We start from the raw sequence: 15,363 nt of genomic DNA on the forward strand, positions 1-15,363 counted from the left end.
AAAACTCCCATCCAAACAAATGGGAAGAAAGACATGCAGCATGTGGTCATTAATGACATTCTAGCCTCCTTCATGACTCCTTCCTACCTGACATGATGATGCAAACTCAGTGCTGGGAGTCCATCCAGTACTTAAGTGGAGCTGCAGGACTGTGAGCTGCAGCTGAGTTCCCATCAACACACACAGGATGAAGGACACACTCTCACTGATACTGCCACTCACCTGTCTACCCTGTCAGTGTTAGGTTAGTACTAGAAAATTGGTTTGATAATTTCCTTCCTCTCTGTATTCATCAGGGGTGAAAGGTCAAAGCCTGGAGTCCATTCCCTCCAGTGCAGTGCTGAAGAAGCCTGGTGAAAGTCTCAGTCTCTCCTGTAAAGGATATGGGTTTGCTTTTGGAAGCTACAACATGCAGTGGACCAGGCAGCCTTCTGGGAAAGCAGTGGAGTGGATGGGGATTATATCTAATGATGCTAGTGGCTCCATCTCTGCTAAGAGTGTCCAGGGACAGATGGAGATCACTTGAGACAATCCCAGCAGCATGGTGTCCCTGAACCTGTCTGGTCTGAGGGCAGAGGACTCTGCTGAGTATTACTGTGCAAGATAATCACTGTCACACAAATACTAATGACAAATGACACAAACAGTCACCAGGTGGCAGTGTTAACCCACGGTCAGTGTCTGTGTTGCCCTTAGGTGGTCAGGGAGGCTGTTCCATAGGCGCAGCGCTGCTGAGCAAAAGGCCCGGTCGCCCATGGTGCGGAGCTTGGTGTTGGGGACTGGGAGGAGCGAGCTGTTTGTAGATCTGAGGTTGAGGGTAGAGGTTTGGGGAGTAATAAGTTCTTGTAGGTAGGGAGGTGCATGTCCATTTATGCATTTATGCATGGGTGAGTAGTAGGACTTTGTAGTCAATCCGGAATGAGACAGGGAGCCAGTGTTGTGAGTGTAGAATGTAGAATATGCTCATATTTCCGGACTCTCATCAGGATCCTGGCAGCGCTGTTTTGAATGTATTGCAGCTTCTGGATGTTCTTGCCAGCGATCCCAATGAAGAGTGAATTACAGTAGTCAATCATAAAAGTGGATGACGGAGACTTTGGTTGGGGCGAATGCTTTGTAGTACTCCTTGGAAGCATGTGTTTTGATAACCTGAAGAAATCCTCTTCTATGCCTATGCCTTTTACTGTGCTTTGGAATCACATGAGGCTTTTGACATGCTGTATAGATGCGCTGGGCCAGTGAGTGAGTTCAGGTCTTATTATGATGGGCTGGTCTGGCAGATATTCACAGGACAGGAAGTCAACATTATGAAATTTCACCTTTCTGATTCACTTCAGATATCGCAATACTTATAGTACACTAATTTATTAATCCATTTCAAAGCAACAGTATGCAGCAGGATGACACTTTTTGAGGCATGTTTTTATAGACTACTATTTTTCTCTTAAAATGGTTTAAAGAACTATCTCTTAAAATGTTTTTGTAGAATAAGTATTTTTTCTTTCACTGATAGATAGAAAAGAAGCAAACTGCTCCAATTACAATAGCTGTGTACATTCCCGCTCACTGAGTTTATGCGCTGGACGAGGGAAGTTGGTGTAACCATTAACAACAGCTCTTGTGTAATGGCTGTGAGACCCCCTCTGACCTACTCCAGTGGATGACGCTGCAAAAATGTTATCTCACAAAGCTCAGTAACTGGTTTAACACAGCAAGACACATTGGACCTCATTCCCGAACGCAGTTAAGAAGAATTTAAGAAAGGAATTTTACTAGGAAAGGAAAGGAAAGCACTACACGACACGAACAGTGAATAAATAAATAAGCACTGAACTCAATCGCGTTGATATAGCCATAGTGGAATACAGTGGCGGCGCCAGAGATTTTTTTCTGCAGGTGCTATGGGGGTGCTCGGCGTTTTACCGAGGGTGCTATGAAATTAGGGTGATAGCATATGTGTCACATGGTTCACATGTACAACACCTCCCCACCATATCGTCATATCTGTTTACATGTTTGCTCTCTGAAGCGTCTTTGTGGTCCATAAAAAGCGCCATACTAATCGATCGTATTATTATTATCATTAGGCTGCTTCCGACGGACGCGTACATAGCCGTGTTCCTCTGCGACAGTCACTGACAAAATGCATGCAGCATGTTATAGATTCCGCAATCCCAAATACTTCACTTACTTCAGTGGGGGTTAAAGTTGGTGCCAGATGACCACCAGGTCACCACTACCATGTCTGACAAATTAAACTAAACATAAATAGTTCAAGACATTCTAAACTAAAGAGGGCAAATTAGAATAGGAGATAGAATGAACTAAAACAGTCAAAGAGTCAGAAATGCTTTTAAAAAGTATATATTATTTTAGGTCACAATCAATAAAAACATACAAGCTTATGTTTACCTGGCTAGCACAAACAGACTGCTCGTCCTAGGCTAGAATCTCTGATTTTTTAAGGCGGATCCAGAAAAATCCCCAAAAGAGACCGCATTCATGTATGTTACACATCTAACAAGACCGTTCCACCTTAAATCTTAAACAGTGTAAAGATGCAGGCCCCTTTTAAAAGTCAACGAAACAAAACAGTAGGCACTCAAAACCATATAATCAGAGCTAGATCATTGTATCATTGTACAATAAAACTCTTAAAGAACAGGCAAAAATGCAAACAAAACTATGCTGGAAAAGCCATAAGCAAAACCAAAATCCGGACAAGCCAGCAGACCAGGTGTAGCATGGCTAGCACCCTCAGTAGAGGTGTAAGGTTGATCTCTTTGACCACGACGTTCCTCTTCTTCTAAATCAGATGCAGATACCCCTTGCATTTCTTCTTCTTCTTCAACGTCACATGATTCTTCTACTCGTGGAATTTTGGGTATCAAAAACCGATCCATTATTGTGAATTTGTTGATACTACCGCTTGACTTTGACAGGGCACTAGCTCTCTTTCTCCTTCAATCGTCAGGAAACGTCAACGTTCACGCATGCGATGATGCGACGTGTCTGTGTCGTGCTACGTGAACAATCTGTTAATTTCAATCTGTTATTATTTTCTTTTGTGATTGAAATATTATTATCACACAATAAATTAAATTAAGAACGCAGAATTAAATTAAATAACAATAATAAATATACCATTATTTTCTTGGGGGTGCTATGGGGGTGCTATGGCTAATCCAGGGGGAGCTATAGCACCCCCTAGCCCCCCCCTGGCGCCGCCCCTGGTGGAATAGAATGGACACATCTACATCCTGCAACAGTACCTCTATCTCTGCGCCGGTGAAGTTAGATCTGCGTTTACTCGACCGGTGCCCGCTTTCCGCTTTGACATGACTCGATTCCGACTGCACACGTCACTACGGTTGCGTGCCCTTATAAGGAGCTGGCGGGGCGTGTGTGTGTATGCAAATCCAGGTGCATGAGAATGCGCTTTCCATTTAAGAAACCTATTTCAGGGGAGGACAGCTGAGAACACTTCGGCTGTGTAAGAACACATTTTCAGGAGTTCATGAATCTGGCGGATATCTTTTTCTTACGTTGGCTTTCCGAAGTCCGTAAGAAGCATTTTAGTAGAAACTTCAGAAAATGTTTGAGAATGAGGCCCATTGTGCTTATTTCATTGTTCTATTTGCATAAAGTGCGAACACATGCCTAGCACTCCTCATAAGCTACAGTCACTGGTCTTCTATTTGAAACAGTGAAGATTAACACTATTCACAGGCCATGCCGTAACTGGTCATCTGTCTTCTTTCTTTTCAGGTTGGTGAAGATGCATCACATCGCCTGGACAGCCTTGCTGCTGTAACGAAGTTAAAAATGTATTATTTTGTTTGCATTTTATTTAGTGAAATTTAACCACATTCTGATTTGATTAGTTTGTTTCTTTTCTATCTTGTATATATTAAATGTTGATTATTGAACACACTAACCTGTACTGTCCCTTTAAGAGGTTTGGTTTAGTCTGTAGGTAACCCCGTTTAGTCTTCAGTCAGCGGTTCCTGAATTGAAGAGAGCAGGCTAATGTCTAGCATATGGGATAACTACATGTTATGTGTGTGTACAGGTATGTTTGAATTCAGTGTATGTTATGTATTGTTTGCTCTATTGTTGTTCTAATGTGTGAAGAGTTTATGCTATATTTTATGTGCTTTCACATGAGGTTTATTCTTGTAAGAGTCTTCAGTCAGCGGTTCCTGAATTGAAGAGAGCAGGCTAATGTCTAGCATATGGGATAACTACATGTTATGTTGTTATACATGTTATAAATGAGCAAAAACATCAGTTCGTGGTCGTTTTATTGAAGAAAAGAACACAACGCAGAAGGACCCGTTACACTGCTGTCAATCACTCTGTACATGAGTTCTGGAGGCAACGTGCTGGTGTTCCCGATAGAGGGCAGCCACTGGGTGAACATGAAGGTCATCATTGAGGAGCTGCACTCCCGAGGCCACAGCATTACTGTAGTGAGAGCCTCAGACAGCTGGTACATTAAAGAGGAGTCTCCCCATTACAGTGCCATCACCATCCCCACCGCTGGAGGTTCTGATGAGGAGTTCTTTAGCATTTTTGTTCATAGACTTCTGAATATACGGAAAGAACAAAAGTTCTGGAGTCATTTTATGTTTGAGTTAGAAATGATAGACCAGCTCTCAGCGGGGCAACAGAAAATGTGTGAGATGATGGCAATGATGTTTGAAGATGAGGCTCTCATGAAATCACTCACAGATGCCAAGTTTGACCTCGTCCTAACTGGTATAGGCACAGGTGGCGGAGTCTTTTTGGCTCAACGTCAGTCTTCCGTTGGTTTTTGACGTGAGGTGGACTGTCCATGGAGAGGCCAGTGGTGGACAGTAACGAAGTAGATGTTATTCGTTTCTGTACTTAAGTAACATATAGATGTATCTGTACTTTACTCAAGTCTTTCTATTTGGTGAGACTTTATACTTTGACTCCACTACATTTCAAAGTGAAAATTCATACTTTTTACTCCATTACATTTAGTAAAACCTCTCGTTCCTTTTTACCAAAGTGAATCAAATAATGAGAGGTCAAAGCGAGTGCACAATCACACCAATCAGGGCTCAGCGGGCGATTTGCTCTAAAGTCCTATCGGTTTTGTCAGTCTCGTTCATTCGTTGAGCGCGAGCTACGTTGAATTCGTTACAACCCCGCTGCAGCATTTTGAGGATGTTTTATGCTCATGCTTACGCTTACGCTACTTAAATGATGGAAATGATGGAAGAGACAGCTGACACTTACTTGCCCGAACACCTTTTGCCTTATTTGGGCGAACTTTTTGAATTGGAAGAAAGGAAGAAGGACTCATTTTATTTTAAGTGTCTTCTCTGCCTGCCTAAGCACAATACAATATCCAGTGAAACGGTACTTAATAGCATATTTAATCCAGAGTCTCCAGCCCTTTAGTGTGCTGGAGCAGCCACCATTTCGAGATCTCTTGCAAGATCTTCAGCCCAATGCCTCTCTGATGTCAAGGACCACCTTGCGACGCAAGAGAGAGTGTTTTGTTTTGACTTTCGTCTGTGTTTGTACCTAGGGTTGTGGAGGGAATATCACTACTATCACTAGTCTTCAGCACAAACTAGTATAACACCACATTCTCTAATTTTGTGGAACTAGTTCCTGTAATGGTATTTATCATACTTTGAAACATAAATCAGGATTTATGAGTTTAAGGGTAACACAGACATACAGATATGATATAGTAAAGGAGCTTATGTTTTACTCCACATTTTTTTTAATTAAATGTGCAACTAAGTTACAAATAAATGTAAAATGAAATAATTGTTCTCGAGTGCTGTTATTTCATAACCACTTGGTCTTACCTAATGGCAATAGATAGCTTTCAATGTGTTGTGCTTATACTCTTTTTAATAGACAAATGTAAGACACTATTTAAAGAGTGGCATTAGTATTTTCACCTAGCTTATATCAGTTGATTGAGCAGGAGCTTTGATGTGAAAATGATAAAAGGCCATTAGAACCATAATTCATCATGGTACTTTTACTTTTAATACTTAAGTATATATGAAGGCAAATACTTTTATACTTCTACTTAAGTGAAAATTCAAAGTGCATACTTCCACTTCTACTGAAGTAATATTTTACACAAGGTATCTATACTTTCACTTAAGTACGTAGTTAGTGTACTTCGTCCACCACTGGGAGAGGCCCACTATGCCATCGCTCCCTCCCCTCTGTCGTATGTCCCCTACCCAAGAACAGAACTGTCAGACAAGATGACTTTCTCTCAGAGGGTTCAGAATGTCCTGGCTTGGACTTTTTTTTTTTTCAGTGGCAAATGATTGTTGCTCCCCACTACACAGCTTTCTGCAAACGCTTCTTTGGCCCTGATGTTGACTACTTCTCCTTGTTCCAGGATGCTGATATATGACTCATGAGGAATGACTTCACCTTTGAGTTTCCACGCCCAACCATGCCTAATGTGGTCTATGTTAGTGGGTTCCAGTGGTGGAGGAAGTACTGAAGTTTAGTAAAAAAAGTACTTACTTTTAAATTTACTTTAAGTATTAAAAGTAAAAGTACTCACGCAATGGGTTGTCTCTCAATATCTAGGCTGTGCCATTTTGATAAAGAAATAGCTACTGGTAATAAATGCCTCTACAGATGTCACTACTAGTAATAATTATAAGCAACAACATTTGTTAATTGGAAAGGTTGGTGTACTTATTGTGCCTACCATCTGTAATACTGTTCACACTATATCTTACAATTCTGCGGATGACAAGTTATCTACCAGGGATTATTTGCAAAGTTAATACCATTAAGCCAAACCAATAAAGACACCATGTGATATCTTTAAATCTTTTATTTAATTGTAAACGTGTTAAAAAGGGAAACATGGAACATGAAAAACAAATGTGATTGTAAAACTGGACAGAACAAGGCACGCTAGCTTGACATAGCTAACCTACCAGCTTTATCTTACCACTACGTTAAATATATAATGGTCCAATCATGTTTTTTTTATGCTATTGCTGTATGTCAACATGCATTTCGCTAGATAACATTATAATATCATGTCAGTAAACTAATTAAATACATATATCAATATTCAAAAGTCAGGGACATCAACTTAGCATAGCAATCACTCTGCTTACCTCGATATGCTACTTTAAATTTGAGGGCGAATTATTGAAGGCTAGCAACTCCTTTTTTTGAGGGAGACAGGAAACGCATTGAAACCTCCAGGAGTCATTCTTGGTGCCTTTGAACTCGAACATATCTTTTAAATAGGGCCAAGGGTGGCTCATATCAGAGGGCTCAGTTCAGGCCGACTCTGGATCCATGTTGAATAGGCAGTAGTCAGGCTGAATGTTCAACTATAACAGGCAAAGCTACCGCTAGTGCTGCTGCCAAACGCGCACTCTGATATCATAGGAGTTGATAGAGCCACCTGATTAATTTAAACTTCCAAAACAGCAACGCAATCCATAGTTTTGTGTAGGCAACATTTTGGCGAAACTATGTTCATAAAATGTAACGAGTAACAGCACATATTGTAGAAATGTAGCGGAGTAAAAGTATAGATAATAGCTGAAAAATGTAATGGAGTAAAAGTAAAAAGTATGCACTATTATTTTTACTTAAGTAAAGTACAGATACGTAAAAATTTACTTAAGTAAAGTAACGAAGTAAAAATACTTCGTCACATTCCACCACTGGTGGGTTCCAATGCAAGCCTGCCAGACCACTTCCTGTTGACCAGGAAGAGTTTGTCCAAAGTTCAGGGGAGCATGGGGTCATCATCATGTCATGGAACTGTGTTTGCAGAGCTCCCTAGTGACATCATTGAGGAGATTGCGGCGGCTTTTGCTCAGCTTCCCCAAAAGGTCATTTGGAGATATGGAGGGGCCAAGCCCTCGACTCTTGGCAACAACACCTTACTGGTGGACTGGATGCCCCAAAAGGACCTGCTGGGACACACAAAGTCTAAAGTGTTTGTAGCCCATGGGGCCACCAATGGTATCCAAGAGGCAATCTACCATGGGGTCCTGATAGTTGGCTTACCTCTGGTATTAGATCAGGATGATAATCTTTTCAAAATGGAGGTGAGAGGAACCGCTAAGGTAGTGGACGTTGCCACTCTGGACAGAGCAGTGTTTGTGGAGGCGTTAAGGGCAGTGCTGTATGAGCCGTCCTACAGGGAGAACATGCAGAGGCTCTCCAGGATCCACCATGACCAGCCCATGAAGCTTCTGGACCTCTCCATTTTCTGGATAGAGTACATCATGAGGACTGGGGGCGCCCCTCACCTGCGCACACAGTCCTTCAGGATGTCCTGGATGGCTTATCATTCTATAAACGTCATACTGACTCAGCTGATGGCTTTGCTCCTCTTACTACTCATTATGTTCCTGGCCATCAAGAAATGCTTTTCAGTTTTATTATACAACATCCGCAAAATCAGGCCGTACCTAACCCAGTATGCCACCCAGCTGCTGGTGCAAACCTTGGTGAGCTCCCGCCTTGACTACTGCAACGCCCTCCTAACGGGCCTGCCGGCTTGCGTGGTGAAACCACTACAGATGATCCAGAACGCGGCGGCGCGTCTGGTGTTCAACCAACCGAAAAGGGCACACGTCACCCCGCTACTCATTGAGCTCCACTGGCTGCCAGTAGCTGCTCGCATTAAGTTCAAGTCACTTATGCTTGCCTACAGAGTGCTTACTGGTTCTGCTCCCACCTACCTAAATGCTCTTGTAAGGGCAAATGTTACACCCAGGACGCTGCGCTCGTCTAGTGAGCGTCGTTTGGCACTGCCGTCAGTGCAAGCACGGCAATCCAGACTATTTTCATTTGTAGTTCCACGTTGGTGGAACGAACTGCCTAGTACTACCAGAGCAGGGGCGTCCCTCTCTACCTTCAAGAAGCTTTTGAAGACCCAACTCTTCAGAGAGCACCTCCCCTCCTAACTGGCACCTGACTAGCGCTTAACTTCACTTCAGCAGTTACATTCCTGCACTTCTTTTTCCTTTTTTCTAGGTCTTTGTTTTTCTAATTCTCATGTAAAGTAGTATTTATTGTTACACCATGCTTTTTATTGCTCTTAGCTTGACTGTTCTCTCCCTTGTACGTCGCTTTGGACAAAAGCGTCTGCTAAATGACTAAATGTAAATGTAAATGTAAATCTATATGGCCCTACCTGGCTATAACCCTTGGTCGAAGCTAGACCTCCCCTTTGACCTTTGACACACCCACTCCCTCCCCTATACACCTAATATGTTAATTCTACATGATAAGAACTGTACATTTCCGTAATGTAAAGAGAAGACTTTCCTCGTAACACAGACCTTTCCTCGCAGAAGAAGACGCTGCCTCGTGGCATGCGATCGTGCTCTGCCGAGGTTACTATGGCTAGTTTCTGAATAAACCTATTCTTTCGCTAAGCTGTCTTCCACAAGTCTCTTACTCCGAACTTGAACAAGTTTGGGCCTTGGCGAATTCATCAGGGAATTTCGCCGAAGTACAGCAGACTCTTTCACACTGAATATTGTCCGCATTTGGTTTTGTTGTCTGTAAAGCACTGGGATTGGGGAAATGTGTCTTTAGACCACGCTACTCAGTGTTCACTCCACAAGGTTAAACAGAGGTTGAACTTTCTCAATTTCTCCATTTAATGTTGTGGTTCTTGAACAGGCACCCTTTGTCAAATTAATTACTTGTGTAAAAACCTTACCTCTCACTTATATCTTATTGTTTAGTGGTACGTTTTCTTTATTGAATCAACAGAAATGTTAGAAGATGGGTAAATACTAAAAAAAATATTAAAGTTGGAAAGCTGGATGTTTCAGTAAACACCTATTGTAGATATTGAATATTTTGCATTTGATGTGCAGTTCTGAGTCATTCTATTAATCATACTGAGCATTGGTTTTTAATTTAATGTATTCTGCCTTTACAGCTTCAGGTAGTGAGTACTGTGAACTTGTCTGATCTGTGATCTCTTTTCAGGTTACCCTCAACACACCTCTTTCTACACACACTTATCAACTAAGGCCCCATGCAGACGGACTCTAGTTTGCCTGAACCCGGGTTAATTTTTCACACCTATTTCACACCTACCCACTTTTTACATCACGTGCACATGAACCCAGTGAATCCGATTGACTCAGCTGTAGTACATCCCCCACGCCTGTTGGTGGCGCTTTGGTGCTACAGACAACTGAAGAAAACGGAGAAGAAGACTATCAAAGCATGCTATCAAAGTAACATATGACAGTAGTTGAGCTCCAACTAGCAACGTTTAGTTTAGCCGCATAGCCTACATTTAATCTGCACAGTAACACATTATGGTGGTTTATAAAATCAGTGGTAAGAGCAGACTGTAGGTTAAGCGAAAAATAGCTATATTTGTTATTGATAATAAAGAGTTTAGAACAGTGCAACAAAGCAATGTGCAACATGACATGTCTGAGTTGTTTAAATGCCTGTGCTTTATGGAGATGCTGAGCTTGAGCAGGAGAGACCACAATGCAAGTGCTGTGGATCCTGAATGTTTCATGGTTTACAATTGCTTCCAATTTCATGGTTTTATTACTAACAACAAATGTAGGCTATTGTTGAGGGCTTTGTCCTTCATGTACTGTAGGCTACCTCTGAAGTAACGTTAACGCTAGCTAGTAGCTATCGCTATCTTTGTCTGACAGGACCAAAGCTAAGGTAACATTCATCTGTTTTGAAACTTCCGTCTATAATAAAAAATCTTTTCACGTCAGATTTGCTCATATAGGCTATTGCTGACACTTTTAAAAACTGTTTTTTGAAAAATGGTCGGATGCAAAAAGATTCAAACAGTGATAGATTAAAGTGTGGCTTGTTAATGTCATCCCTTTCCTAACAAAAGATAGATACATACATTTGTATTAATCCCGTTAGGGAAATTCACGTGGAAAAGGAGCAAGGTAATAGGAAGAATATTTTTTTATAAACTGGAGAGCTGTTATAACTGGCTGCCAAACTCACTGCGCCATGGCAAACTATTCAGTTATTAAATAATGCCGGTTGTGTCCGTTGTTCTGGCTGGTCTAATGATCCGATCACGTGGGGCAATCCGATTAGGTATGCGGATAGCGTGCAGACGAACACCAACAGCAATCGGATTTCGAGGTTACTCACTTTGGACCCCCGATTCGAGGGAGTGCGGATACAGTGTGCGGATACAGTGCGTTCGTCTGCACGATAGGGCTATCCGGAGTCGGGGTTCACCGGGTTCAGACAAACAAGAGTCCGTCTGCACTTGGCCTAACACAGAGTCTGTCACTTAAGGCAAAGTGTGAAAAATAAAATAAAAACAAAGGAGGTGAAATAAAGTATTTACCAAATGCAGATACTGGGGGTATCCTATTCACACACACAAACACAAGAAGCACTTTTAGACTCATCTGTTTACAGTGAGAATAACTACATCTTTTGCCTTGGATATGAGATTACAGCCCGCCCTTGGCCATTTAATGCAGCAGCGCAGTTAATCTTTGTACGAGTTTTCACCCTGTAACTGGAACAAAGTTCAGTGGTCATTATGTAACCGGTGCCCTCGGAATGCCTTGCACATCTGTAATACAGAGGTTTTGTTCAGGCGATCTGCTGACGTTTCCATGTAGTCTAGTTCAGTTCAGTGGTACAGTTTATGCTGAATAACTCCTGCCTTCTCTTCAAACTGACTCCCCTTAGTGCTGGTAAGTTCTCTAATAGCAGTTGAGGTTGACGTCTGCCAGTTGAGCGTTATACTGACCGAAACGTATCTCATCTTGGATTTGTTTTTGTCTGCTGCAAAAATGTACTTGTCGTGGTGGACATAATCTGATTGCATTTAGAGTTTCATTTAGAAAACGGTATTCTCTAAGTACATATTTCAAAGAGCAGTCTTTCACTAAGTAAGAAGTATCTCTTAAAATGGCTTTAACAAGTATGTCTAAAAATGTTTTATAGAATAAGTATTTTTTCTTTCACTGATAAGTAGAAAGAAGCAAACAGCTCCAATTACAATAGCTGTGTACATTCCCATTCACTGAATGTATGCGCTGGACAAGGGAAGTTGGTGTAACCATTAACAACAGCTCTTGTGTAATGGCTGTGAGACCCCCTCTGACCTACTCCAGCGGATGACGCTGCAAACATGTTATCTCACAGAGCTCAGTAGCTGGTCTTTTGTTTGAATCAGTGAAGATGAACAGTATTCACAGGCCCAAAGTCACTGGTCATCTGTCTTCTTTCTTTCAGGTTGGTGAAGATGCATCACATCATCTTGACAGCTTTGCTGCTGTCAGTCACTCTGTCTGTGAGCTCTGGAGGTAAAGTGCTGGTGTTCCCGTTAGATGGCAGCCACTGGGTGAACATGAAGGTCCTCGTTGAGGAGCTGCACTCCCGAGGCCACAGCATTACTCTAGTGAGAGCCTCAGACAGCTGGTACATTAAAGAGGAGTCTCCCCATTACAGTACCATCACCATCCCGAATGCTGGAACCTTTGTTCAGGAGTTCTTTGGCACCTTTGGCAAAAGAATGCTGAATATACGGAAAGAGAAAAAGTTCTCCTGGACTCACTTGATGCTTCAGTTTGAAGTAATTAACATGATCTCAGAGATGAATCGGCAAATGTGTGAGATGATGGCAATGATGTTTCAAGACAAGGTACTCATGAAATCGCTCACAGATGCCAAGTTTGACGTTGTCCTAACAGATCCAGCAGTTGGTGGTGGAGTGCTCTTAGCTCGACGTCTCAATCTTCCATTAGTGTTAAACGTGAGGTGGACTGTCCATGGAGAGGCCCACTATGCCATCGCTCCCTCCCCTCTCTCCTATGTCCCCTACCCAGGAGCTGAGCTGACAGACAAGATGACCTTCTCTCAGAGGGTTCAGAACATGCTGACATATGCCTTTGGTTTTTTTCAGTGGCAAATGGTTGTTGCTCCCCACTACACAGCTTTCTGCAAATGTTTCTTTGGCCCTGATGTTGACTACTTCTCCTTGTTCCAGGATGCTGATATCTGGCTCATGAGGAATGACTTCACCTTTGAGTTTCCACGCCCAACCATGCCTAATGTGGTCTATATGAGTGGGTTCCAATGCAAGCCTGCTAGACCACTTCCTGTTGACCTGGAAGAGTTTGTCCAAAGTTCAGGGGAGCATGGGGTCATCATCATGTCCCTGGGAACTGTGTTTGCAGAGCTCCCTAGTCACATCACTGAGGAGATTGCGGCGGCTTTTGCTCAGCTTCCCCAAAAGGTAATCTGGAGACATACAGGGGCCAAGCCATCGACTCTTGGCAACAACACCTTGCTGGTGAACTGGATGCCCCAAAATGACCTGCTAGGTCACCCAAAGACTAAAGTGTTTGTAGCCCATGGGGGCACCAATGGTGTCCAAGAGGCAATCTACCATGGCATCCCGATAGTTGGTCTACCCATAGTGTTCGATCAGCCTGATAATCTGTCCAGAATGGTGGCAAGAGGAACCGCTAAGGTATTGGACATTGCCACTCTGGACAGAGCAGTCTTTGTGGAGACGTTAAGGGCAGTGCTGTATGAGCCATCCTACAGGGAGAACATGCAGAGGCTCTCCAGGATCCACCATGACCAGCCCATGAAACCTCTGGACCGCGCCATTTTCTGGATAGAGTTCGTCATGAGGAATGGAGGCGCCCCTCACCTGCGCACACAGTCCTTCAGGATGTCCTGGGTGGCCTATCATTCTATAGACGTCATACTGACTCTGCTGATGGCTTTGCTGCTCTCAGTGATAATTATATTCCTGGCTATAAAAAAATGCTTTTCAGTTTTATTCAAAAAGAAAGTCAAATCTGATTAATATTATTGTCTTTTACATCGAGAAGTTAGATGTCAAAGTTATTCAAAAATGTTTGAAGTTATTCAGAAGTTCAGTTTTTTTCTGGCCATAATGTCACAATAGTAATTATGGAGTAAATACTTTTCATCTTAACCTACAAAATGGTAACAATGAATATTGTCTGCATTTGGTTTCTTCTGTAAAGCACTGGGATTGATTATTCCCTCCGACAGTAGGAATCTACTAAACCACATCTATTTGATAAGAAGAGATCTAACTGGGAACGTGAAAATACTAGTTTCGATGTAAACTTTTCAATTATGCTGGACTCTCTGTGTTGGGGAAATGTAATTTTAGACCGCGCTACTCAGTGTCCAATCCACAAGGTTAAACAGAGGTTGAACTTTCTCACTTTCTCCTTTTAATATCAGAATGTTGGGCTTCTTGAACAAGCACCGTTCGTCAAATGAATTACTTGTGTAAAAATGTCAACTCTCACTCATATCCTTATTGTTTACAGTGTTAGGTTTCCTCTATTAAATCCACAGAAATGTTAGGAGACTGGTAAATATTAAGACATTCTATAAATTGGGAAGCTGGATGTTTCAGTGAACATATATTGTTAATATTGACTATTTCTTATTTGATGTGCAGATTTGAGTCATTCTACTCATCACAGTCACACAAATAAAGTGTGGGAGCAGCCGTCGCCACTCTGTATGCTGCGGATTAGCATTTTGGCACGTTCTGGTTTCAAAAAGAAAATACCTATGAGAGAATGAACAGGCTTTTGGAGAATCAAAAAGATAACACCCATAGCAGTTAAATAACTGCTTGAGAGACCCCCATTTGATCCTGTTCATTAAAATGCATGTGAATGTCGTCTCTGTATAGACCCCAGACCCATCATATCTCTAAAATATGTCTGTTGCTATCCCTCTGCTACCAGTAAAAAAGTAACAGAGTACAAGGCAAATCACTAGCTTAATGCTTCACCAATGTCACAAGGTGAGCAGAAGCTAAGCATAGCTAGCTTTTTTTTATATATATATATTGTATTAGTGTTCAGAATCTCACATGCACATATTTCAATTTTTCAGATTTTATGTATATGGCAAACAGTATACTTATTGTCTTACTATTCAAGTTTAGAAATGAGGAGAAAGAGAAGTAAAAGAAAAACAAACAAACAAACAAAAACAATACCAAACAAACAAAACAAACAAAAACAATACCATAGTAACAAAACTATAAATAAAGCAGGGAGAAATAATTTTCAATAGAGTAAAGAAATACAGTCAGGCCATTTATCTGTGACATTGTTGCACCACTTTTGCCAGTGCTCAAGAAATGTTTCCATTCTTTGGTTAACATGAGCTGTAATCTGCTCCATTCTGTAGATTTCTGTTACAATGTCTTTCCATGATGTAATTGTAGGACACTCTGGTAATAACCATTTTCTGGTAGTAGTCTTTTTACTGGCCACCAGTATTGCATTTATCTGTCCCCTTTCTGTCAACTTTGAGGTA

The 15,363-nt window shown here is 41.8% G+C and overlaps 1 protein-coding gene and 1 pseudogene across 2 annotated transcripts; both read left to right on the forward strand.

Annotated features, from left to right (window-relative positions):
- The first annotated feature begins 3,778 nt into the window (after positions 1-3,778).
- On the forward strand, positions 3,779-9,991 carry LOC116220594 (annotated as a pseudogene).
- Positions 9,992-11,558: 1,567 nt separating this feature from the next.
- Positions 11,559-15,066, forward strand: LOC105898547 (UDP-glucuronosyltransferase 2B17-like). 2 transcript variants are annotated; one of them, XM_042708094.1, is made up of 3 exons: positions 11,559-11,726; positions 12,271-12,679; positions 13,025-15,066. In XM_042708094.1, the coding sequence occupies exons 2-3, from the start codon at positions 12,281-12,283 to the stop codon at positions 13,853-13,855; spliced, it is 1,230 nt and encodes a 409-aa protein (XP_042564028.1). In that variant the 5' UTR covers positions 11,559-11,726; positions 12,271-12,280; the 3' UTR covers positions 13,856-15,066. The 2 variants fall into 2 exon arrangements, with proteins under 2 accessions (XP_042564028.1, XP_042564027.1); XM_042708093.1 differs by having other exon boundaries at positions 12,271-15,066.
- The last annotated feature ends 297 nt before the right edge of the window (positions 15,067-15,363 follow it).

The sequence above is a fragment of the Clupea harengus genome, chromosome 1, assembly GCF_900700415.2.
Source record: "Clupea harengus chromosome 1, Ch_v2.0.2, whole genome shotgun sequence".
In the NCBI taxonomy this organism is placed as follows: Eukaryota; Metazoa; Chordata; class Actinopteri; order Clupeiformes; family Clupeidae; genus Clupea; species Clupea harengus.

Bases quoted from the DNA above. Each gene is read 5' to 3' on its own strand.
- LOC105898547 (XM_042708093.1), top strand. From the start codon at position 12,281: ATGCATCACATCATCTTGACAGCTTTGCTGCTGTCAGTCACTCTGTCT.